The sequence below is a fragment of the Oncorhynchus tshawytscha genome, linkage group LG02, assembly GCF_018296145.1.
Source record: "Oncorhynchus tshawytscha isolate Ot180627B linkage group LG02, Otsh_v2.0, whole genome shotgun sequence".
Lineage (NCBI taxonomy): Eukaryota > Metazoa > Chordata > Actinopteri > Salmoniformes > Salmonidae > Oncorhynchus > Oncorhynchus tshawytscha.
Window position 1 is genome coordinate 27,373,177 of NC_056430.1, and position 25,946 is coordinate 27,399,122.

The window sequence follows — 25,946 nt, forward strand, 5'->3', positions numbered from 1 at the left end:
CTGCCCGCCTCTCCGTTACTCATTTCAATACTCAAGTTGATTTTTGTGTGAGTCAGAAAATGTGGGTAGATCCAAGTGTTATCAATTACTCCTTTGTATGTTTGGTTAGTCAGACCACATGATGGCGCTATAGCGACATGTCACACAATGGAATCCCAGACAAGGGTGTCGTGCCACTCAATTATTCTTAGTCAATGATTGCTCTTTGTGAGACAACTCGATTTGAATGAAAAAACTATTAGACATTTAAACATTCATTCAAACATGTATATTGTTGTGGTAATTATGCAACACATCAATTAACTGCCACATCTATCATCCTACAAATTCATTGATTTACTCTACAGTCAGACACGACACATCACACAGCAGAGCTCTGTTTGTTAAATTGTTGATGACTTATCATTGAAAATCAGTCACTGTCTGGAAGGAAAACATATTTCATTTAAATCATGATTCAACAACATGACTTAACTGCCAACACAATGCTGAACTGCTTTCAGTTTTTTATTATTTTTGCATATTTCTTTCTTCTGCTGATTAATATTGTACAAATGTAACGATAAATATTTGTTTAGAAAATCAAGAGTACTTTCATCACAGTCATTCATTATGTTGGTGCATTAATAACTTCTAATATCAACAATGTTGAAAACAACAGCAGAAGAAAACAGGTGAATACTATACTCCAATCTTAGAAGAGATTCAAAAGTAGCATTGACTTTTGTTTATTGAAGCTCACATACAGTACATTATGCTCTGTCACAACCTTCTACATTGTGTCATATTTACAGACCAACTGTGGATAATTGTATTGAGTCCAGTCCTGTGTGAGTAATGTTTGTACCCTACACAGATGCCCTCTGTGATGGATTATTATCATATCAACCCAGTACTTCAAAGCATTATGGTTGAGTGAATTAACTTAAGACTTGTTGATTAATTATTTTTATATTTGCATGATTTAGAAGTAACTCTGTAGTGCAAGGGAGGAGGGAAATGAAAAGAACAAGCAGCAAAAACATGGAGTTTCTATGGCAGTACACCCTGAATAAATCTAAACAAGCAGTAGTCTAATTACCATTAATGGCGTTAATATTTTACTTTCATTGCCTCTGATTAAGATAGCTGTGCTTCCCAGTAGGACACTCTCAGCTATGAAAATGGCCTGGGTGCATAAAAACACGAGATACTCCCTCACTGCTCTGTCCTTGTCTGTGCTGAGGAGAATCATTCCTGGTCACACACTGGTCTGGAGAGCTTTCTTATCAGGAAGTGAGAGAACAAAGGGGAAAAGGATGCCCTTAGCTGCAGTGAGGACACTCAAATCATCCGCTATGAAGCTCGGAGAGATCTCATCAGCCAGGAACCTCATGGTGAACTGGTGGCATATGCAGTAGATGGTGTCGTCCACAACAACACACTGAAAGGCAGGGCAGTGGGCGAGGCGTTTGGTGCAGCATTCATACCATAGTCGTGCCACGGTGTGGTAGCGGTACACACTGATGCCTAGCTGTGGGTTGACATCAAATCGATACAGAAAGTTTCCTACTCCCACTATCTCGGTGGTCCTCATTTTGCTTCCCGTTATTGCGCTTTTCCTCCACACATTGGTTTTTGGGTTGTAGCGCAACAGTGTGTATCTCAGTGTTCCCCCTAGAACAAAGAGTTCCCCATTGCACACCGTGACATGATGGGCCACAGCAAATGTATCATTGGGCAGTGGGGCCACAAAAGTCCATCTGTCAGAGCGGGGGTCATAGCGCTCTACGGTAGACAGACACTCCCCTCCGATGGCATAGATGCAGCCCTGCAGGGCTGCCAGTTTGCAGTGGGGCCTGGACTCATTCATAGGACTGATCTCTTTCCAAATGGACGTTACAGGGTTGTAGCAGAACACTCTCTTGGAAGGTTTCATCTCTCTGTCTGCGCCCTGCTGGCAGCCCCCCACTGCTACAAATAAGTAGTTGTCCATAGTGCACACGGCACAGCCTTTGGAGATGACTTCCTGCGGGATGGGACACAATGGGTGCCAGCTGTCTATATAATCATCATAGCAGTAGAGACCACTGGATGGCTTGTTGGTGGCTCGCTGCTCTGTTTTTGTCCCTTGAGGACTACTCCCCACCCAGTCCTGAGGGACCATGTTGGCTGCCACTAAGAACTGCCTTCCTCTCATGCGCTGTTTCTGAATCTCATCCCGCTCGCCTGCTCTCAGCATCCCATACAGACCTGGGTCCCTGAGGACCTGGAAGTAGTTGTCAGACATCACTCTGAGGGCTGCCTGCTGCAGAGGGGCCTGCCCATGCTTCTTAGACAGCTCCAGCACCTCCATGCAGTTGCCCAAATCAAGTTTGGCCTTTAAGCTCTCCAACTCTGAGCTGCCCATGTTTTCTTGAGGCAGATTTACAAATCTAGCCCCAGCTATGGTTTCTAGGCTGGGCTTCTCCCATGCACTGGGGCCCCTGGTGTTTGTTGTGGGACTGAGGGGACTGACAGGGCTGGGATCCCCTGATGAATAGGCCTGAGAGTGGGGCCTCAGCTGGGTCGAGGCTCTGGGTATCAGAGAGGTGATCAGGAGTTCTGAATGTTCAGCCGCTGTGAGGTAGCTCTCCTTGCGTATAAGACCCGGCTTGATGGGAGATGTGGGCTCCGGACTAACTGGGGAGAACGGCCTCTCATCAGGACTCTGTGGCAAAACCAGATCACGCATGATGATGGGGCTTAGGGACGAGGGAGGCTCAGTGAGGCTGCTGCCACGGCTTCCAAATTTCACAGACTGTGAGTCCAGTGAATTCCCCTCAAACTGACCCAATATGGAGTCTGTGATGGAGTGAGAGGAAGATTCCACAAAGTATTCATAGATCTTTCCCCGCACAATGCTCTGGTCCCCAGGTCCTTCCATCACAAGGTTGGCATCCTCCACTGTGATCTCTGCCTTGGAGAGAAAGCTGGAGTAGGCCCCCTGAAGCCCCAGGTCCTGCCGCAGCTCTCTGCCGACACCCAGCCCCACACTGCCCTCCAGCCTCTGCAGAAAGCAAGGGGATCGACGGCCTGATGGGCTGGCCAGCCCACTGTCATTAGGATCAGGGAGTTTCAAGATGGATCCAAACATACAATTATTGGTCTTAATCTCAGCCTCCTCAACAAACACGGGGAAATCTTCCTCCAACTCCAAGCTGTTGTCCTCCTCTACATTCGATTCCTCCTGCAATGCAGCCATTTCCTTAGTGTTTGTGAACTTGCCTGCTTCTTCAGTCTGGGTCACTTTTCCTTCCCCTGTCCCTGTATTGGTCTTGTCAGGTGTCAGGTCATCACTCTGTGAGTGGCCGGGCTGTTTGTCCCCATCACTTCTTGTGTCATGTTTGACTGTGCTTGGAGCTCGCAGTTCCATCTTGCAGTTCAGACAGGTTCCAATGGGTGCTTCAGTGGGCCTGTCTGGAGGAGGCCTCACATAGAGCTGGGGTTTAGCTGCTGTACCCCTGGAGCTGTAGAACCTGTAAGCCCAGGAGATGAGCAGAACAGCGGCCACGGAACACGTCAGCTTCCCCAGCAGTTGCATGTCGAACTGGACACCCAGCAGATCTGCTATGGGCATGACTAAACGGAGGAGTTGCCAAGGTGAACAACCTTTTTGTCTGGGTATTTCTTTTCAGTGCATCTTAGCCAATGGTAGCTGGTAACCTACAGGCTGTAGAGGTCTGATGACTGTGTCTGTTCTCTCTCTTCTCTCTGGACAACTTGTAAACTGATACCAACACTATTTGCATCTCTCGCTGCTGGGGCGGGGCAGCGGTCACATTCCACCTGCAACAGGTGATCATGTTTGCTCTGGCCTTCACTATGTCGTAGAGAACAGTCATACTTAGATAGTTCCAGTGTACATATTTACATTTGTTGTCTCATCACAAAATTAGTTTATCATGTTGTTTACTGAGTGGTTTAATTAAGTGTTTGAACAATTTGGAAACTATATCACCACAAGGTTAAACACAGATTCAGACTATAGTGCTGTTGAGCCTAACTTTTACATGACTGTATTTGTAGGAGTGGCCTGGATCATATGTCTCTATTTCAGACCTATGTCAACAAGAAAATAATGATCCAGTTCAAACACATGACAGGCTGCTGTCTGCTGAAGACGTGGTTTGACTAAGGCGTGGGAAAGGCTGATTGGTCACATTTAAGGACATCATGACCAGGATACAGTTGTTTGCACAGACAAAACTAAAGATGAAATATCTTTCACTATACAACACACTATACAACACATTGGTTTTGGCTCAGCTACAACAGGAAAAGAGGCCAGGGATCATGTTCTTATAGAAATGAACTATACATTTAAGCACAGACTTCTAAAAACAATGACTGGGTAAGTGCATTTCTATCACACACCGTTATGAACACGTACTGTAAGACAGAGCCTCAATGCCAAAAAGGAATGTTGACTGTATGAATCTGACAATATCATCCATATTTATAGACTGCGTTGACATACAATACATACATCTCTGTCACGCCTGAGTCCTGTCACTCAGTCACTGCAGTTAAGCTGTCAAATTGTAATTTGTGTTGCCGATAACGACACGCTTGACCGAGGCCAGGGTCATAACAAAGAGCTGGGCCGGCAGCGATGCGATGATCTCAGGGAGGTGTGTCCTGCAGGGAGCCATTTGACCGGTGTCCTCTGTGACATAGACACTATTTGGCCATCTGATAGCATAGGCTCCAGATGCCCATAAAGGGATCTGGATTCAGCCGGCGTGGTTAGTCGTGAATAATTCACTGGTGTCACACAAAGGCAGCTCATCCTCCTCACTGCCTCCGCCATCTCAGGTGTACCATTCAGGAGCACTGCAGAACAAAATGATTGCCAGCATGTGCAGTGTTGTATGGAGACACTTTCACCTCTTCTCCTCCTGTGAAATGATATTGTGATAAGATATGGACAGGAAATGGGAAATGTAAACAGTTTAAACAGCCACAACTATTTTAGGTCAACCATATAACCATAAGGGTTCTTTTTGGAGGATAGGTGGAGTGTGTAATAGATTAAGATAAGATAGGATGAGGGGAAAGTGAACTCGATAGCTATACATGACTATCAGAGGGCGTAATTGCCATAAAAGGCCATTCTGATTACAAGTTTAGCACTGACGTGTGAAAAGATAAAGCAATTGATGTGTATATGTGTATTTTGTTATCTACTTGTGAAAAATATATATTGCATACATTACAAGCATGATTACATATATTTCCTCTGTTGGCCATCAGATATGCATGCCCTACAAATATCCGGAACACGACACAAACACAATAGAGCCAGGATGTGTGCTTTTATTTGGTCCACTATCTCTTTTATCATAGATGGGCCTTCAATGAACATCCACATACAGTGCATTCTGAAATTATTCAGACCCTTCCCTTTTTCCACATTTTGTTGTTACAGCCTTATTCTAAAAATGTATGAAATAAAAAAAAAATCTTTATCAATCTACCCACTATACCCCGTAATGACAAAGCAGAAACAGGTTTTTAGACATTTTTGAAAATGTATTAAAAAAACACATTATTTATATAAGTATTCAGACCCTTTGCTATGAGACTTGAAATTGAGCTCAGGTGCATCCTGTTTCCATTAATCATCCTTGAGATGTTTCTACAACTTGATTGGAGTCCACCTGTGGTAAATGCAATTGATTGGACATGATTTGAAATAGCACACACCTGTCTATATCAGGTCCAACAGTTTACACTGCATGTCAGAGCAAAAACCAAGGGTACCAAAACATTGCTGCAGCAAGAAAACAGTGATTCTTAAATGGAAGACGTTTGGAACCACCAAAACTCTTTCTAGAGCTGCCCTACAAAACAGAGCTATCGGGGGAGAAGGGCCTTGGTCAAGGAGGTGACCAAGAACCAGATGGTCACTCTAACAAAGCTCCAGAGTTCCTCTGTGGAAATGGGAGAACCTTCCAGAAGGACAACCATCTCTGCAACACTCTACCAATCAGACCTTTATGGTAGAGTGGCCACTCCTCAGCCACTCCTCAGTAATAGGCACAACAGCCTATTTGGAGTTTGCCAAAAGGCACTCTCAGACCATGAGAAACAAGATTCTTTGGTCTGATGAAACCAAGATTGAACACTTTGGCCTGAATGCCAAGTATCACGTCTGAAGGAAACCTGGCACCATCCCTATGGTGAAGCATGGTGGTGGCAGCATCATACTGTGGGGATATTTTTCAGTGGCAGGGACTGGGAGACTAGTCAAGATCGAGAGAATGATGAACGAAGCAAACTACAGAGAGATCCTTGATGAAAACCTGCTCCAGAGCACCCAGGACCTCTGACTGGGGAAAAGGTTCACCTTCCAACAGGACAACGACCCTAAACACACAGCCAAGACAATGCAGGAGTGGCTTCGGGACAAGTCTCTGAATGTCCTTGAGTGGCCCAGCCAGAGCAAAGACTTGAACCCGATCTAACATCTCTGGAGAGACCTGAAAATAGCTGTGTAGTGACGCTCCCCATCCAACCTGACATAGCTTGAGAGGATCTGCAGAGAAGAATGGGAGAAACTCCCCAAAAACAGGTATGCCAAGCTTGTAGCATCATACCCAAGAAGACTCAAGGCTGTAATTGTTGCCAAAGGTGCTTCAACAAAGTACTGAGTAAAGGGTTTTGGATACCTATGTAAATGTGGTATTTACAGTTAGTTTAGTTTATTACATTTGCAAACATTTCTAACAACCTGTTTTTGCTTTGTCATTATTGGATATTGTGTGTACGTTAATGGTTGAAACCCCCCCGATTTAATCCATATTAGAATATGGCAGTAACGTAACAAAATGTGGAAAAGGTCAAGGGGTCTGAATACATTCTGAATGCACTGTACATATGTACTTTTTGTAAGTTAGAGACTGGATACATCGTTTCCTCAGGTGGACTCTAAAAAACATGATCAGGAAAACAAATTAGTATATCCTGAACTCACAGACTTTATCATTTTGTAAACAAAGTAATGATGTGCATTTTACTTAGGCAGTAAAATTACAGACAATATACACATTTCCTAATGCATTCATCATAGCTTTTGGAGCTGTTTTCTAAAAAAAGAACAAGAAAAGTATGACGTGCCTCTTGAATCCAAATACACAATACTGAAAAGATAGTTATCATTCATATCCTCCCCTCATACTGTTCCCTAGCTACTCAGCACTCATCTCTAAAACAATTGAATGTGCATTGTACTCAAGGGTGGACTGGGACAAGAATTGGTCTCTGGCCTTTTATCCACACAAGCCCTCATATCTGTGCTCTCCGCCAATTTTATTGAGCGAAAAAAAAATGAATAAAAAGATCTGGAAGTGTTTTTTGTTGTTGTAGTTGTGTTTCATTTTTTAAGGTTACAAACACATTTTATTGTCTTAACCAATACTAGTGACTAAATGACAGCTTAAGTTTGAAATTGTTGGTAGTCTTGGATGCAAGCCAGGGAGAAGTTACAAGAGAGAGGGGCGGTGCGGAAGTAACATTGGTAAGGCTAAGCTGGAATAGTCAATGAACATTTTGAAAAAACATCTCTTACTACATTCCTATTAAAGTGAGATGAGAACATTATGGTTAATATAGCTATTATGTGATCCATTTTAGTCTGCTTAATATTATAAGGCAAAATATTGGCAAAATACTCATGGTTCATTTTCTTAAATATCAAACCTATAACCTTATTTATTGAATCAACACAAACATGAAATGATGGATTATAGTACATTTGTTGAAAGTAATGAGCATTACAAATAATAAACATGTACTTCTCGCCTGCCGTTACTTCCATCCCAAGCCTGTGTTTCTTCAGCCCCACCGGTAGGTACAAAAGTACATTTGCGATAGTTCAGTTTTCGACTTATTTCGTTTCAACTCAATTAACCTAGAAATGAAATGACACTTTCTAATGGTAGAGGACATATATACGTTTGTCATAAAATATGGTGGCCCTAACTCTATCAATTTCTGAGTAAATAGGAAAGAAAAAAAGTGTTACTTCTGTCCCAGTTCTCCATGCTGAAACATAACATTGGGCATTACAGTATAGTGTTTCTCAACCATACCTACAGAAATCTGATACCATCCTCGCTTCGACAGGAAAAAAGGGGACATAACTTCCAAAGCTATGCTTTTGTTATAGAATCAGATCCCATTTTTCTCTCTAGTGCATGGGGGAGAGGAGAGTGGCTCGCTCATCACAGCAGCAGGCCCCAGCAAAACAGGCACAGCGGCAGAGCAGACACTTTCATTACAGGAATCATGAGAATAATGAACTTACTGTTTGACCAAATTATGGTTTTAGCCCCCCAAAAAAGAGGAAGTTCTGAGTGAGGTGAAAATGTAGAATTTGCTCTTTCTAAATTTATAGGCACCCTTATATTTTTATATGATCCATGATCTTGCCTGTCTTAACTGATGACAGAGTTGGAGCATGTCTCTTTGCTGACTTTTTTTGTTTGACTTTAAATGTTGCGTGACCTCAGCTTAACCTATCACAAATCCGGGGCCGGTCATTGCCGACTGATCAGTCAAAGGCTCATTATAGATGAGTATAACAGCGAAATTGCACAAACATCTTAAAAAGAAATCTTAACAGACCCATGGGCCTGACAGCCGTGTCACTTTTTATTGTTTTATTTATATATAAAAAATATTTCTGTGTGTAAATTTCAACCAGACCACCCATTTGCCAGAATTGCCAGATGGCCAATCTGCCCCTGATTGTAATTTAGCAAGGTGAGACGACCCCATCCTCATAAGGATGGCTCTATCCGTTCTATTAAGCCCTAAAAATATCCCCTCTTACCCCTCTGCTGGTTTAAGCCTTAATCCTTTAATACACGGTGTATCTAGAATAGTTGAAATTGCAATTCTCCAGAATTTCTGACGCAGGATTCTTTTGCAGTAAGCAAACCCCTCACAGTGTGACAGTGGAGCGTAGACAAACATACAGAGCAGTAGAAAGGGGTTAATGGCAATGTCAGAATGCTGTATATTCCAACCTAATTATTTCCAGAAACTGGAGTCTTTCAGACAAGGCCAAGACAGATTTGAAAAGTTGTGAAGGGCAGCTAAATTGTGTGTTAATCGCCAGCTTTAGTATAAATATTCTGTAAAGAAAAGATGGCCCAAGGGATATTCTGGAGGTAAAAACGTCTGGAAGGATCATCAAATATTCCAGCGAAATTCATCCATATATACTTAACCATGACCTCAAAGTAGAGTAACTAACGGTTACTGTAACCGTTACTGTATACATTAGATTCCTCATTATTCTGGGATGGGATTATTCTAACGGTTTTGTATGTATATTGACATCCTGTTATCCAAGATGTGATTAAGTAGGCCTTTAGAAGTAAGAATGAATTAAGTAGGTTTATCTATCTTCCATGGTAAAGACAACAAGGTAGTTTACTGCATGTCATTTTAAACACAGTTAGGTTGTAGAAGTAAAGTCAAACCAAATGATTTGATAATCTCTCCATTTTAATACAGGTGATATGAAACAAATGCAACAACCCTGTTTACACTCTGCGTCGGGTGAGCATCTTCCTGGAATGGTGGATAACATGACCCTACTAGTAGATGTCAGGGGGAAGAGTTACATATTGTACACAACGCAGGTCACTTAAGATAGTATGCAACAAGTAAATAACTGGATTACAGGCCAGTGACAATGAGATGTTGAGCACTGCAACACACGAAAAGGAGAAAGAATTGTCAAACGTCACATGCACCACAACCCCGAACGGCGGACATAATGTAAGATACTGTACTTGCATTGTTTTTTCTATCCTCATTTAAAGACGATTCTGTCCTGACAGCCTATAGGATTATCTCTTGAAACAGCAAGAAAGGATGAGAAAATACAAACAAAGGCTGTGAGCTGCTGCAAACCCTCACAACTCTTCATCAACCATTCCTAACCTGAACCCATAAAACCTCTGATTATCTTCAATATTTACGCGGATGTACACAAAATACACTCAAAAAGAAGATTATCCATTTTCTCTTTGCGTTTAGTCCTATTGCACATTCCAAGCCATCCGAAAAAAACAACAACCGATTAGCAATAAAAAACAATGTTCTCATTGAGTATTTAGTTTCCAGTTGTTCATCTGTAGTTTAAAGATTGGGTACAGCACAGCCCAGTGAATGGGACAATTGGGTGGGGTCAATGTGGTGGGCCTGCCAACACCGGTCGGTTCATGTCTCTCTCCACAGTCAACTCCTGCAATGTTTGAACATATCAAAACAAACCCAAATGCTTTTTTCCCCCTTTTTTAGCAACTGATTTTTATTGATCAACAGGCAGAGGTGGGACAATAAACAAAAAAGAAGGTGTGGGGAAGGGGTATACTGGAGGTGGTTATTCTCATGTTCAGTACGTTATGCTGTTTTCTTTATATTATAATCTTGGTTATTATTTCATTACAAAAACAGAGTGGAGGGCCATCGGGTGGTGGCACTGGTTCCTGAAAGACTGACGCATGGAGGGCCTGTTGGATGACTGGAAAAGGCTTGCAGGACTGTGTGTGTGGTGTGGGTGTGTGTTGGAGGGGCTTGGGATATGTGTGTGTATGTGTGTGTGTGTGTGTGTGTGTGTGTGTGTGTGTGTGTGTGTGTGTGTGTGTGTGTGTGTGTGTGTGTGTGTGTGTGTGTGTGTGTGTGTGTGTGTGTGTGTGTGTGTATTGTGTATGTGTGCATTGTGTGTGTTGGCTGGAAGGTTTCACGTCAGTTCCACAGTCACTGTGAGGACCAGGGCCAGCACCATCCATATAGGTCCAAGCACATCCACGCGAGGGGTTCCATCTGCAAGGGCCAGAGGAAGACATAGTCAGATCACTATTTATAATATCCAATCACTAGACACACACAAACTAAACTAAATCTAAATAATTCAGACAAAGCAGACTTGAATTTCAATTAAAACATTGATATTTGTTTTCACCCTCTATGCCATAATGTTAAACTAAATGAAACCAAATCATGTACTGAGAGAGCAGATTTGGTCCGATGTTATCCCCTGGTAATGGCTTTCAATACAAGGACAATTGGCAATTCTTTCTCTTTGCTTTTATGGCAGCTTAACCCATTCTCCACTAAAAATGATATCGCTGCTAGAACTACACTTGAAATAGCCTCATGTTCTCCAGTTGTTTAAGTAGGATTGCAATAAAAACAACTACTATGGCCACTGCCTTCACTCCTTGCCTTGTGTCTCTATCCCTCAGTTAATTTCCATTATCATCAATATTCTAAAACATTTGTTAGGACAGCCAGAGCATTGGAGCTCTGACAGAGATGGAAGAGGAGCTTGGTTTGTTGCTCTGCTGTAGCCCCTGTTCTGACTGACTGATAGGGTGATCTTCCCACACACTCAGGGGGAGGAGTGGGCCGATCAGCCACTGAGCGTTCAGACATGTGTGTGTGTGTGTGTGCAGCGACCTCTCGGGCCATGTTCTACACCGATTTGACTTGCATGCGAGTCATGTCTGTGCCTCGCACTGCCTCGCACCGTGATTGGTGGCTTCCACGTTGACCTGATTCTGTCCTTGCTGTGGCACACCTGCCCCTGTGCTTGCCGGATCATTTGCATATTCAAATATACATCCGTAAGATACGGCAAGCAGAGCAGCAGAAAGAGACAGAGAGAGCCCTCATATACCTATGGGCTTCCTCTGATAATCCCTTATCCTTACATATGATAATCTGAGGTGCTGCAAATGAGGCCTCACACTGGGTATGATACAACTCTAATCTCACAGTTCTCACAAAGTGACAAAAGTGGATAGTGACTGAAACATGATTGTATCTGAACATAGAGGGGAGAGATTTCTGGTTAATCTGTTCCCTTGTGTTGATGATAGAATGATAGACATGTCTACACCTGTCGTCAGTTTGCTTATACATCAAACACTAACCAAGAAGTAGCTAGAAGTCCTTTGTTACTGTGCCATTTTGGATACAAATTGCATGCTTGTCATTGCAGATGTCTGCAACTACATCTTGAGAAATGTGTGAGAAGCAAACAAACAGGAGAAATGCTTTTTAAAAGACAACAATAGAAACTTTCTCTGTCAATCGTCTTCATAGCTGCCATACTTACTGTTCGGATTCTGAGTGTTTTTCATCATGGCCGGATTTTCTGTTGAGAGACATGAAGGGGAAACGGAGAGAGAGGGAGAGAGAGACCAAGACCAAGACAGAGCAAGAGAAAGAGAGAGAGAGAGAGAGAGAGAGAGAGAGAGAGAGAGAGAGAGAGAGAGAGGCAAAATAAGTGAGATGAGGAGAAAATAGAGAGCTGTTCCTAAAGCTCATGTAAAATAACATCCCCCCGGTGAGTCTGTATTAATAGAGCTGTGAACATTGGGTACTCTGACAGAACAAGCCAGAGAAGCAGTTAGAACAGTGGTCCGACAAGAAGGCAACAGCAGAGCTCCTATTCTAACAAACTCCCCAAACTGCTGGTCTTTTAGCATCCACATGTGATTTCCCCACTCACTCCACAAAGACAGAGAGAAATCAGTGGGTTTGTGACAGCCCGCCTCTTCACTGCTGAGTCACTTCAGTGTAATCACCGAGGGTATTATATCTAAGGTGCTTGGAGATGTTCATCATTAAGATATGAGTACTGCTTTCTGCCAGAGGAGAGTCTCAATAGCATCCCATCCTTATACTCTATTATACCTGATGATGTATAATGAACAGTTAGCCAAGTGAGCAGAGCTCCAAATATCCACCCTGCCCCTGGAGAGAAAAGTGTCTCATTTCAAGGCCACGGGGGATGGTGCCAAGGTCACTCAATCACCATTTAGCTCCCCTAAGTATGAGTGGAAGCTATCTAGGATATAGACGTAGACAGATAGCCTACACTCCACACATAGCCGATGACAACTGATCGGGCATCCGGGTGTTAAATAAGCATTAGTGCTCTTTCTACCAAAACGCTCCCCAAGGTAACACCTTCCAAAGTGGCAGTTTCCCTAGAAGGAGGCTCTTTGAGCCCTTCCAACAATTTGTACATTTCTGACATTTTCTAAATCGTGCTCACGGAAGGATGTCAAGGTGGGGATTTATAAATCATGGACAGATCGTTTCTTAGTTACATTATAGCAATGTAAGCAGATTACCATGTCCTGTGAATATGTTAACCCTGGACACTAGCCCTTAAACATATGGACGCATTTAGACTACAATTTACACTGGGTGTACCAAACATTAGGAAGACATGCCTAATATTGACTTGCACCCCCTTTGACCCCAGAACAGTCTCTACAAGGTATCGAACGCGTTCCACAGGGATACTGGCCCATGTTGACTCCAATGCTTCTCACAGTTGTGTCAAATTGTCTGGATGTCCTTTGGGTGGTGGACCATTCTTGATTCACACGGGAAACTGATGAGTGTGGGAAATTCAGCAGCGTTGCAATTCTTTACACACTCAAACTGCTGAGCCTGTCACCTACTATCATACCGTGTTCAAAGGCACTTAAATCTTTTGTCTTGCCAATTCACCCTCTGAATGGCACACACAATGTCTCAACATTCTCAAGGCTTAAACGTCCTTCTTTAACCTGTCTCCTCCCCTTCATCTACACTGATTGAAGTGGACTTAACAAGTGACACCAATAAGGAATAATAGCTTTAAACTGGATTCCCCTGGTCAGTCTATCTTGTATGAAGAGCAGGTGTTCTTAATGTTTTGTACATTCAGTGTATATCAGTTCCATCTCTTGCACAGCAGTTATCTCTAAAATGAGAGTAGAGAATATATAATACATAGGAGACGTCATTCATCCTTGGAGCAGCAGATTTGATTAAAGTAGAGCAGCTATGATTGACAGACCTCTGATCAGTTTTAATTCCAAAGGGCTCAAGGGTAAACACATCCAGGGCAGCAGGACATACAGTACAAGAGTAATAGTCAGCAAGCAGTCCAACTCCCACATCAACTAAAGCAAACTGGGACTGCGATAAATAGCACATCATGAAAAGACTGATCTAGCTTGCACGTGGTGGGTCGTTGAACAAAGAGGTGGGATGACACTGTCAACAAAAAATATGATTTATTATATTATGGGCCTCTCATGTGATTAGTAGCAGTCAGTGTTGGAGAAAATGGGTACAATACACGCTGCTTGTGGGATTCTAATGGCTGTTGGATTTTTACTCACCCAGATGAGAGGCATTACTCACTTATGTAAATCAGCCTTTGTTGGAGAAGCATTGTTGAGTCATTTAGTGATACAATCACTTATTAATCATGCACTTAGTTTGCATAGATAATTCATATCTAAAAATGGCCACAAATCTCTTCTTTTTTTTTTTTACATAAATGCGATGCTTAACACTTTACAGTATGTGGATGAATAATATTAACCGTTGAAACACAAATTTAATGGTGTTTGAAATTTGAATAAAGATATTCCTTTGAATAGTGGGAATAAAATATCCCATGAATAAGAATTAGTGTTAAGTTTTTGATTTTCTGCAATGCTCTCTAGGATTAGAGAATATGGTGATGAGTTTGGACACGTACCAAAGACGATGAGGCGAGTGTGCGTGTCCGTGGAGCCCAGGGGATTCTGGGCCGTGCAGCGGTACATGGAGCCGTTGAGTTCGGCTGGCACTCTCTCCAGAATCAGCTCCTTCCCATCCCACTCGGCACTCCCGTCCAGCAGACGGCCCCCGACCCGGGTCCAGGTGAAGAGGGGCTCAGGGAACACCTCATTCTATCACCAGACCACCGCAGTGTGTGTGAGGGAGGGAGGGAGGGACAAGAGGGGAAAAATAGATAAGTCCCAGCCAAGAGATTAAGAACAAAGGCTACATGAATAATACACGCTCTATTTCCGCCAAACGCAATGGTGAGTTAACAGCATGCATTAATAATCAACACTACATTTACAAAATGTTTCTCATTCTCATGCCTCTTCAGAGAGTTCCCCACACAGTTTTAAAATATTTCCCTTTTCAAAAGGGTTGTCATGGTTATTAAGAGGGCTATTCTCCCTCAGAGAATAAGCCTTCCTGCTGTCCTCCTCTGGATGTCTTTTCTGCCATCTGCTGGAAACAGACATGTTATTAGAATCAAGTCAGCTGGAGAACACGTCAGCAGGGGAGGAGAGGGCGTTAAGTAGAGAGAGTGGTATGAGGGGTTGTGGTGCTCAAAGGTTATTCAAAGGGAACAACACATCATCAGGAATGATGATCACTCCACACATGGTCAAAGAAGAACTGGCTAGGGAACTCTACTGTTTCATCTAGTCTGCACTGCAGGACTGAGGGACAAATATGTTGCCGTTAATCATCTTGGGTGAAAGGGGACAAAGAGATTGACAAACGGTTGACATCTATTCCTAAAGAAAAGTGTGATGCAACAGAATGAAATTCCATTAAGATAAACTAACTGTTAGTGATAATCTGACTAGATTTTCTTTTAGCAATTAGAAATGTGACATCCCAGCCCTTTTAAAGAATCTATGACGACTTGACTCTTGCCACCTTGTGTGACCCATAGAAATGCTTTAATGAACTGAACATCTGCCTTGACGAGCTGGTTTGTCATCGTTCTGACTAAGCTGGTGTGATTTGTGTCACCTTTCAAAAACGACTGTGCTGATAAGAGTTATTGAACCTCCGAATTCACATAATGACAGAAGCGAAAGGGGTTTGTTGATCCGGGATAGTCTCATGGCATAAGGTCACACCAAGCTAATAAAAAACATTGAAAGTTCCGAGTGAGACCTTCCTGTCACATATCCCCAACGGCCTTAGAGAAACCAAATTAAAAAGACCAGCCCCAATGAAAGAGTCAGTGCCTTTCTCATCTTCATGTGTATTAACACAGATTGGGGACTAAGCATATCAATGGAAAGAAAGGCAAAACCCCACACTTTGTGATTATGCATTATTCTGATACTATAAACCGTAGGGGATACTGATATCTTTTTTATCACACTATGAGAAGCCAAAAGAGGTAAAATATTTAGCACTAAATCTTATCTACTGGTGAAACCTCAGAGCCTTGGTCCAGTGAAGGATAAGGGAGATTTACTTTTCTGCTTCCGAAGGGCCCAATTGGTTGTACGTCCCAGTCAAGCCTGTTTATAGTGACCATTCTTAACACTATTCAAAGGACAACTTCAAATACCATGAGATCAGTGGGTGGAGATACTCACATACATCTGCCCAGGTTTCAGCCTGCTGCACTACACTAAATTTAAAGGCACCGGATCAGTGCCATGATTAGATCCTCTTCAATTCAAAAGTAGCAAACCAGAACAAAACAATGACAAACAGACACCTTATGAAAACAAACAGTGCTATCATGTCCAGAAATTCATGAAGCAGTGAATGAACAGTGAATGAACTGCAAAATTGTAATTATTCGCCTACCTCCTCATGCCTTTTGCACACATTGTATATAGACTCCCCCCTTTGTTTTCTACTGTGTTATCGACTTGTTAATTGTTTATTCCATGTGTAACTCTGTGTTGTCTGCTCACACTGCTATGCTTTATCTTGGCCAGGTCGCAGTTGCAAATGAGAACTTGTTCTCAACTGGCCTACCTGGTTAAATAAAGGTGAAATTAAAAATAAAATAAAAACAGTAACAAAGGCGATTGGTGTGCTGGTTCATTAGCATGGCCTATCAGGATTAACCTTATCCTCTCTACCTGCGCCACAACTGTGTCATCCCTATCCCTGTCACTGAGATGGGGATCAGCTAAATACCATTCACACTGCAGGAAAGATTGTCTTTTTTTGACAGAGGATGATAGTATAAAAAAACAAAAAAACTCCTAACTGGAATGCTCTAGCAGGAACAAACCCTCACTCTGCTCTGCTGAGGAATCCTCTAACAGCTTGACATGGATGCCTGTTGGCTTAAGGAGATAGACTTAAGAAAACAACAGAACATCAGAGAATTGGAGGTATCCATAAACAAACAGATTTGAAAAGGGTTATTCATTTTTCATTGAAATAGTTTAATGCCTTGAGGCATAGACAGTACGCAACAGTGAAACAGAAATGTGAAAAGATAAGAATATTCCCCCCAAAAATTCAAACCAGTCACATTTTCCAATAGTGCACTTTTTCCACATTTTTTTCCACAGAACAACAAACAGTATGCTAGCCGTAGACCGAGAAGACATGGTATATCCCTCACCCTGTAAGAATGGTCACTATATCAGAAAACTCGTCAGGCTTAACTGCACATCTCCCCTGTCCCCTCCTATCCCAAACTGACATGGCTCTCCGGTTTCATAAACCCCCATGCACTTACCCCAGGAACCCCAGCGCCTACCTGGAATCCTTGCACAGTGATGCGCACCGTGTCCCCTACCTTTGCCCTGGTGGGGGTCATCAAAAGCTTGGGGCCCTTAGGAGCCGAGAGGGAGGAGGAGAGAGAGAGAGAGAGAGAGAGAGAGAGAGAGAGAGAGAGAGAGAGAGAGAGAGAGAGAGAGAGAGAGAGAGAGAGAGAGAGAGAGAGAGAGAGAGAGAGAGAGAGAGAGAGAGAGAGAGAGAGAGAGAGAGAGAGAGAGAGAGAGAGAGAGAGAGAGAAAGAAAGAAAGAAAGAAAGAAAGAAAGAAAGAAAGAAAGAAAGAAAGAAAGAAAGAAAGAAAGAAAGAAAGAAAGAAAGAAAGAAAGAAAGAAAGAAAAAAAGAAAGAGAAAAAGAAAGAGAAAAAGAAAGAAAAAAAAGGAGATCAAAAAAGCAGTGTCATCCCAGTGGCATGTCAAGTAAATCCAGGAGGCACCTTTTTATTTTGGAGAGGGGTAGAGAGAGGCGAATACAATTTCCTGTCAATTAAGGTCATGGTGCGAGAGGCTAGGGACCTCCATGTCCTTTCATCAACAGCTAGGACAATGGTGGATTTATTTCCCCTTGGAGAGAGGGGACTAAATTGGATAGATAGTCATTACTGGAGGAGAATCGGAGCTCCCCAGGAGGAGTGTGGAGGCAGCGAGATAAGGAACACTCAGAGAACCTTGTCTTGGTACAGACAGGGGTCCTCAGATGATATCCATTATGTTCCTACTGAAACAATGAACGTTTCAGGGGAGGGGAAATGGAAGCTTCCATATTCTTCACTTTCAGAGGGGCTTTGGATTGTGTATGGAGCAGAGATTGAATGAAGACATTGAGTGATTTGCAAATTATTTAAGATTTAGTGTCATCTGTTAATCTACTGTATGTAACCTTGTTGATGTTCTGTACAGCACTGTAGCAGGAGGACAGAGAGTCATTTTGTGGTGATGTGGCCATCATCATGGGTTAAATGGGATCTGTATGAACTGGTTCTGCATTGTTTGAGTTGATTAACAATTTCCCTCTGATAACCATATAGAACGCTGTGATCCCAAATGTTAGACAATGAACCAAATACAAGTGATGAGATTTGGTTGGTCAGAGATGCACGCACGTGTAGTTATTCAGGAACCTTACAATAATTCAAATTCACACTTTTCAATATAAATCAAGTGCTTGTTTCAATTGATGAGTGAAACAAAAATAAAAATATATAAATGACCTCAATTTCACCCATAAATCAAGTCATAAAGTGTTGGCCGAACCGAATGAAGCATCTCTTTTCTTGGGAAGTTACTGAATCTTACCCTGCATCTGCCTAATGGAATAAGAGTTCCTCTGTCACATTTGAAATGGGGATTGGAAATATGCATTGCACACATATATAAAGTCAGGGGACCCTTTTAGATAACAGGATCTCCATCCTTATCTTTCTGTTGCTCTCTTCCAGAGACATGAATCAGATGGAGGCATCACGATGTAGAGCACGGAGTGGGGAGACAGACGCAAGACTAGCGATACACATGGGAGATTAAGAGCTTGTCAACACAATGACAACAGTGACTCACTACAGTTACTACGTTGAAATGAAATGGGGGAATGCATCTTGGGCTAGCTAAATGTGTAAGAATAAATATCTGAAGGAACTGGGAAGAACTATAGTCGAGCACCTCTATTGTGTTAGGCCTAAAGTAGCCATAACAATCATCGCCCCATAAATGAAAGATATGACATTGAACCAAGCTTATCATACACATCAAAATAACAGTATTTTGCTTTAAGTGGTCTCAAGTCCATGATGAAGATGTCACTTTGCCAGTTATCATGGGAGTGTGATTGCCACGCTGCCTGCTTCCCACCTCCCACTTTCCGTCTGAAGGGTATTTTCAGTATTGGTTTCATGGCGTCACAGTGCTTGCTGGCACCGCCAAGAGGATGATGGCTGATTTCTGGGATCCACTCCAACAACGACAGTTGGTGTCCCACGTCATCACTTTTGATTAGGATAGCATGCAATGTGACTGACATACTGCGGCACCCAGGAGGGCCTCATAAGGAAATAAGTCCTGGTCTCCCAAGACGTCGGCCAGCAACCCAACCTCCTCACTTTACAGCATGGAACTGTTAGCACTGTGGGATGGGTCAGTGCACACACAGTGCCCTCAGTAAACAACAGCGCTCGCTGCATCAGGTGAGCTTTGTGATCCAGCCAAACATCAGCAGGCCTGGCCTCTGACTTTACAGATTTGGATGTCTGCAGAGAACTCTAAAATAGACAGAGAACCTGCAGTATTGGCTGGTTGAGTGGTTTGACTGTGTGGTAGAGAGAGCGAAGACAGAACCAACAATTTAAAAGGGGTGACTGTAGGATCATTGGGTCATCATCAATCCAACACTGTATAATTCAATGCACACATCCAACCCCCAGCCTGGATTGGGCTTCATACAACAGCAAGATGAAAGTGGGATAAATATGGAGATGAGACGCAGGTGAACATAGAGACACACACACGCAAAGATGCAAGCGTGCACACACACACACACACCGCACAGACCAACACACAGAGCATCTGCTCTCTGATTATCAGTCTGGCGAGGAAATGACTGGTGTATGCAGCCGTGGATCATTTCTCAGCACTGTATATGAAATTATAATTCCTCCAGTCTTTTCATGCTGATAAATAATAGACCATGCAAATAAAAAGAGTACTTTTAATTATTCAGATGTGCTGAGATCATAAATTCTGGAATGGAGAGGCCCAGGTGAGAAACCCACAGAGGTGTTGCTCATTCTGAGAGGTTCCCAAGACCTCAGCCCAAATCCATTTGTAAGGCGAGCACGGAGCAGCTTGTGAATATTCATGAAATGTAATACAACATTGGTCGGTTGTCAGATTGTCGCTCTGTCTCGTGGCAATATTAAATCAGTGAAATATTTATTACTTATGGGCAGTGCAAAGACTGACCAAATACACCTTGGAAGGCCAGTGTAAGGGAGTGGGTGACACATCCCAGGAGCAATTAGCTGGCTTTAACTGTATCATCAGAAGACCGAGTTCTGCCCAATCTGAGGGATGGATTTCAAATGTGTCCCATTTTAGATGATCACATTCTACCAGGATATAAGGATATAAGAAATAATGTTTTGAAGTGGTGACATACATTTGCTACCTCAACACCTGTACTGTCTATTGTTGCATAGCCTACCCCAAGAGCTCTCACCCATACCACTCCAGTTTGAATCTGCTCCAAGCAGGTTTATGAATGCTATGAATTTCAAGTGTGCTCCAATTAAAATCAACTAATGCACATGTTCTGTTCTCTATTCTCAGGGTGTTGAGGAGGAATATCTGGAGAAGCTCTTTCCATCTCTTTAAATAACAAAGCTACTGATAATTGAATGGCTTGAATTGCAGCATAGGAAAAGCCTTGTGAACATATGAAAGGCATTGACAGTTAGCAAGGCTTTCTCTGGGCCTAAATCCCTCTGGGCCAAGTATTTTTTACCATCAACATGTAACAATGGTAAAGAGGAGGCTGTTTCAATCAACACTCCAACTATTTGTCTTGAGAAGACAGATAATACAGGTGTAGGATCTTAATTTGAACCAGTTTGCTACAGCATAAAAATAATCCTGTAGAAACAGGACAGTTGAATTAATTGATTATAATTAATGGATATTTTTGTAGGGGTTGACATTTTTCTTAAGGGAAAATAAAGTCTGGAAATACAAACTTCAGAAGCCTTTTTAAACATCAAATACACTACACGTTTTTAAATTAAGGCATTGCAGAAAAGTTATCCTGCAACAGGGTGATCAAATTATGATCCTACATCAGTAGATCCTTATTAATCTTTTCATGATAATGTTCTTATTCCTATGTGTTATATTCCTGCTTGGCATTGGAGCATTAATGTATGAGAGTAAAAATATAAACAGGTTAAACATTTATTATTTGCGCTATGCAGGTTCTTAAGCATTAAGCTGTCTCTTTCCCTGGCACATAGCCACTTGTCAGCCATGGTTGGTAAATCCTTTATAGGCCCTAAACACTGGGCCTTCCATGTTGGTTGAGTATTTTTCTCGCTCCGCAGTTGTTGTTGCTCTAACAACAGAAACACTATGAAAAGCTAAAGGGCGAGCAACGAATGCCGCCCCCATGTCTATCAATACAACACAGTGAGAAAGGGACACTAGCAGGAGGAGAAGGAATTTTAAGCCTTGAGTGTGTGCCAGCCTATGTGTGCCATTCAGAGGTTGAATTGACAAGATAAAAAATGTAAGTGCCTTTGAATATGGTAGCAAGCGCCAGGCTCACCGGTTTGAGTAAAGAAGTGCAACGCTGCTGGGTTTTTCACGCTCAACAGTTTCCCGTGTGTATCAAGAATGGTCCACCACCCAAAGAACATCCAGACAATTTAACACAACTGTGGGAAGCTTTGGAGTCAACATTGGCCAGCATCCCTGTGGAACGCTTTTGACACCTTGTAGAGTCCATGCCTCGACGAATTGAGGCTGTTCTGAGGGCAAAGGGGGAGGGGGCAACTCAATATTAGGAAGGTGTTCCTAATGTTTGGTATACTCAGTGTATATTTTCTTCACTTTGATTATTTGTAGAATCAACTACAAACAAATAATCCCACAGTCACATTCCCTCGTTTATCTTTGAAACAATTTAAATGAAAGTAAAGAAACCTCCTCCAATACAGGACATTTGTTGAGATTATGTCATCATATTTAGAGCATATGGGAGGCAGTGATTTGTGTCAGATGTGGGGGTACACAGAGTCGCCTCTACATTGACATCACGTGGCTGGTTGTGTTTAAATTCTCATTTGGCTTCCCTTATTCAGGTTGACTTTTTCAATAACGGTTGTGAGTTAACTCAATCTAGCAACAGACGGCTCAATGAATTGCACCGTCAGTCACTACTGAGTTTTGCATTTCACTCTAAACTCGCAATCTGCTCAGCTGTAACACAATTAAGCATCAAATGGAAATCAGTGTTGTTCGGAGTAGATTTGCGAGGGAGACATAAGGAGGCTTGAGTAAAGCAGAGATTGAATAAGACTTCGGGGAGACAAGGAGAGAAGGGGAGAGGAGTGAGTTAGGGGAGGGGTATGTCTGTGTTGTACTCACCTAGTGTGACCTCTGTCTGCATGGGCATGGAGAGTGCTGGGTGCTTGACCTCACAGCTGAACATGGCATCATTGTCCAGCTGGGGGTTAAGGGTCCAGGTGAGTCTGGCCTGCACCAGCACAGAGCCATCACTCTGGGGGATGTGGGTGTGGCTGAAGTAGTAGAGTGGGTCAGTGCTCTGCACCCAACGGGGGAACTCCCGGCTCACCACAGTCTCTGGAATGACCTCTGTGGCAGGGCTGGGCTGCTGCTGCTGGCCCTGGGTGTGCTGGCCCGTGTTACGACCACGCTCAGGGCTCTCGGTGAACAGGCGGCCTGGCCGCCCCTCTGGATCCAACAAGGAAAGGGACCTCTGCAGCTTGGTGTCGTCCAGGTCCCTGCTGATGAGCGGCCTGGCACCACGCACCCCCGCTGAGCCACCTCCGTCCTCTGCAACAGCTGAGGGGTGGATGTAGGAAATCACCTCTATCAACTCTCCATCTCGCTTAAAGTACACCTGAGAGAGAGAGAGAGAGAGAGAGAGTTGTCCCATTGACAATTTTGATTCTTATTATCTTAATATTGTAAATATCCAAAGTAAGCTTTGGCAATATGTACATTTTTACGTCATGCCAATAAAGCAAATTGAATTGAATTGAATTGAGAGAGAGAGAGAGAGAGAGAGAGAGAGAGAGAGAGAGAGAGAGAGAGAGACAAAAAGAGAGAGAGAGAGAGACAGAGACAGAGAACAAAGGGAAAGTGAGAGAGAAAGAGAGGGAGAGAGAGAGAGAAAAGGGAGAGATGGAGAGAATTGAGAGAGAGAGAAAAAAAGGGGGGGAGAGAGAGTGAGGGAAATAGAAAGGGAGAGAGAGAGAGAGAGAGGGAGAGGGAGAGGGAGATGAAGAGAGAGAGAGAGAGAGAGAGAGAGAGAGAGAGAGAGAGCGAGAGAGAGAGAGAGAGAGAGGGAGATGGAGAGAGACAAAAAAGGGAAAAGAGAAGGAGAGATTTGGGTTGAATTATATCCCTTCCAGTATTCTTATTACAGCTTCAAGTGGTGATCATGGGCTGTAGGTACTCAGTCACCAGTGAGCTGCTGAAGAGGAGATGTGTCAGAGCTTTGCCCGGTCCTGGTGTTCAGCCAGGCTTTTCTGTCATATTACAGGAGTTTCCTCACTATTTCATGGGAGCATTTAAGATCCCTGGCTGGTAAATTCTCTTGACAGGGAATTCCCATTTCAACACATAACCTCCAGATATTAGCTTTAACATCAGGATGCAGAACTAGTGCCCGTGGCATTGCTAGTTGTGAAGCTCCCTACTCATACTGTGATTTTAGATGTTCTCTTTTCTTTATTTATTCGAAAAGAAAAATGTGACTCGCAGTCCGTTAGGGGACCTGTGGACATTTGGAATCAATTTGCAAAAGTATTATTAGCCTAATATATATTTCACTCCATTGTTTGGCTTTTCTGTAAAAAGAGATCGCTGAGGCATGCTTTGATTTGATGCCACCTCAGGGGCTGTTCACTCTGCTGGGTAAATAGCAGTAATGAGTGTAAACCAGTGTGACGTAAGGCCATGCTCCTGGGGGCTGACTCTCTATGGCTCCATATGAACAGATACCAATAGGGAGAGAACAGACGACCAGCACTCCTCCTAACATGAACGCAACACTTTCAGGTTTATAGGCTTTTAGCTACAGCACATCATAGACAGTACAGTACATAGCTATTGATTGAACAATGAACAAGGGATTTAAATGACTCCTCCATACGGTGTACTGTATCTCCTTGTTTAACACAACAGTGCTGGCGTGTTATACACTCTATTGGCAAGACTGAACAGCCGCATCTTGTAAGACACGGGGCGGGGGCCAACGCATTTATGTAAACAACAGTTGGTGCACAATATCTAAGGAAGTCTCAAAGTTTTGCTCACCTGACGTGGAGTATCTTATGATAAGCTGTAGACCTCACTTTTTACCCAGAGAGTTTTCATCTGTATTTTTCATAGCTGTCTACATACCACCACAGAGCAAGGTTGGAACTAAAACCGCACTCAATGAGCTGTATTCCGCCTTAAGCAAACAGGAAAACGTTCATCCAGAGGCGGCTATCCTAGTGGCCGGTGACTTTAACGCAGGGAAACTTAAATCCATTTTACCGAATTTCTATCAACATGTTAAATGGGCAACCAGAGGTAAACAAATTCCAGACCACCTCTATTCCACACACAGAGACGCGTACAAAGCTCTCCCTCGCCCTCCATTTGGCAAATCTGACCATAACTCTATCCTCCTGATTCCTGTTTACAAGCTAAATTTAAGCAGGAAGCACCAGTGACTCGGTCTATAAAAAAGTGGTCAGATGAAGCAGATGCTAAACTACAGGACTGTTTTGCTAGCACAGACTGGAATACGTTCTGGAATTATTCCGATGGCATTGAGGAGTACACCACATTAGTCACTGGCTTTATCAATAAGTGCATCGAGGATGTCGTCCCCACAGTGACTGTACGTACAGTACATACCCCAACCAGAAGCCACGGATTACAGGCAACATTCGCACTGAGCTAAAGGGTAGAGCTGCTGCTTTCAAGGTGTGGGACTCTAACCCGGAAGCTTATAAGAAATCCTGCTATGCCCTCCGATGAACCATCAAACAGGCAAAGAGTCAATACAGAACTAATCAAATCAAATCAAAGTTTATTTGTCACGTGCGCCAAATACAACAGGTAGACCTTACAGTGAAATGCTTACTTACAGGCTCTAACCAATAGTGCAAAAAAGGTATTAGGTGAACAACAGGTAAGTAAAGAAATAAAAAACAAGACAAAAACAGTGAAAAATAACAGTAGCGAGGCTATATACAGACACCGGTTAGTCGGGCTGATTGAGGTGGTATGTACATGTAGATATGGTTAAGTGACTATGCATATATGATGAACAGAGAGTAGCAGTAGCGTAAAAGAGAGGTTGGCGGGTGGTGGGTGGCGGGACACAATGTACATAGCCTGGTTAGTCAATGTGCGGGAGCACTGGTTGGTCAGCCCAATTGAGGTAGTATGTAAATTAATGTCCATTTAAAGTGACTAACGGGCTACATACAGACACCGGTTAGTCAGGCTGATTGAGATAGTATGTACATGGAGATATGGTTAAGTGACTATGCATATATGATAAACAGAGAGTAGCAGCAGCGTAAAAGATGGGTTGGGGGGGAACACAATGTAAAAAGTCCGGTTAGCCATTTGATTACCTGTTCAGGAGTCTTATGGCTTGGGGGTAAAAACTGTTGAGAAGCCTTTTTGTCCTAGACTTGGCACTCCGATACCGCTTGCCATGCGGTAGTAAAGAGAACGGTCTATGACTGGGGTGGCTGGGGTCTTTGCCAATTTTTAGTGCCTTCCTCTGACACCGCCTGGTGTAGAGGTCCTAGGTGGCAGGCAGCTTAGCCCC

General features: G+C 43.0%; 2 protein-coding genes across 2 annotated transcripts in view; both read right to left on the reverse strand.

The window, feature by feature from the left end:
• Positions 1-31: 31 nt before the first annotated feature.
• Positions 32-3,754, reverse strand: klhdc7a (kelch domain containing 7A). The gene has a single exon (XM_024379304.2). The coding sequence runs from the start codon at positions 3,596-3,598 to the stop codon at positions 1,241-1,243; it is 2,358 nt and encodes a 785-aa protein (XP_024235072.1). The 5' UTR covers positions 3,599-3,754; the 3' UTR covers positions 32-1,240.
• A 5,746-nt stretch (positions 3,755-9,500) lies between these two features.
• Positions 9,501-25,946, reverse strand: part of LOC112218463 (immunoglobulin superfamily member 21) — a 272,888-nt gene continuing 256,442 nt past the window's right edge. The window contains exons 6-10 of the mRNA XM_024379282.2: positions 22,511-23,006; positions 17,345-17,451; positions 14,594-14,786; positions 12,161-12,199; positions 9,501-10,863 (exon numbers count right to left, since the gene is read on the reverse strand). Coding sequence (XP_024235050.1) covers positions 10,781-10,863; positions 12,161-12,199; positions 14,594-14,786; positions 17,345-17,451; positions 22,511-23,006 — 918 coding nt within the window. The 3' untranslated portion in view covers positions 9,501-10,780. The remainder of the gene's footprint in view (positions 10,864-12,160; positions 12,200-14,593; positions 14,787-17,344; positions 17,452-22,510; positions 23,007-25,946) is intronic.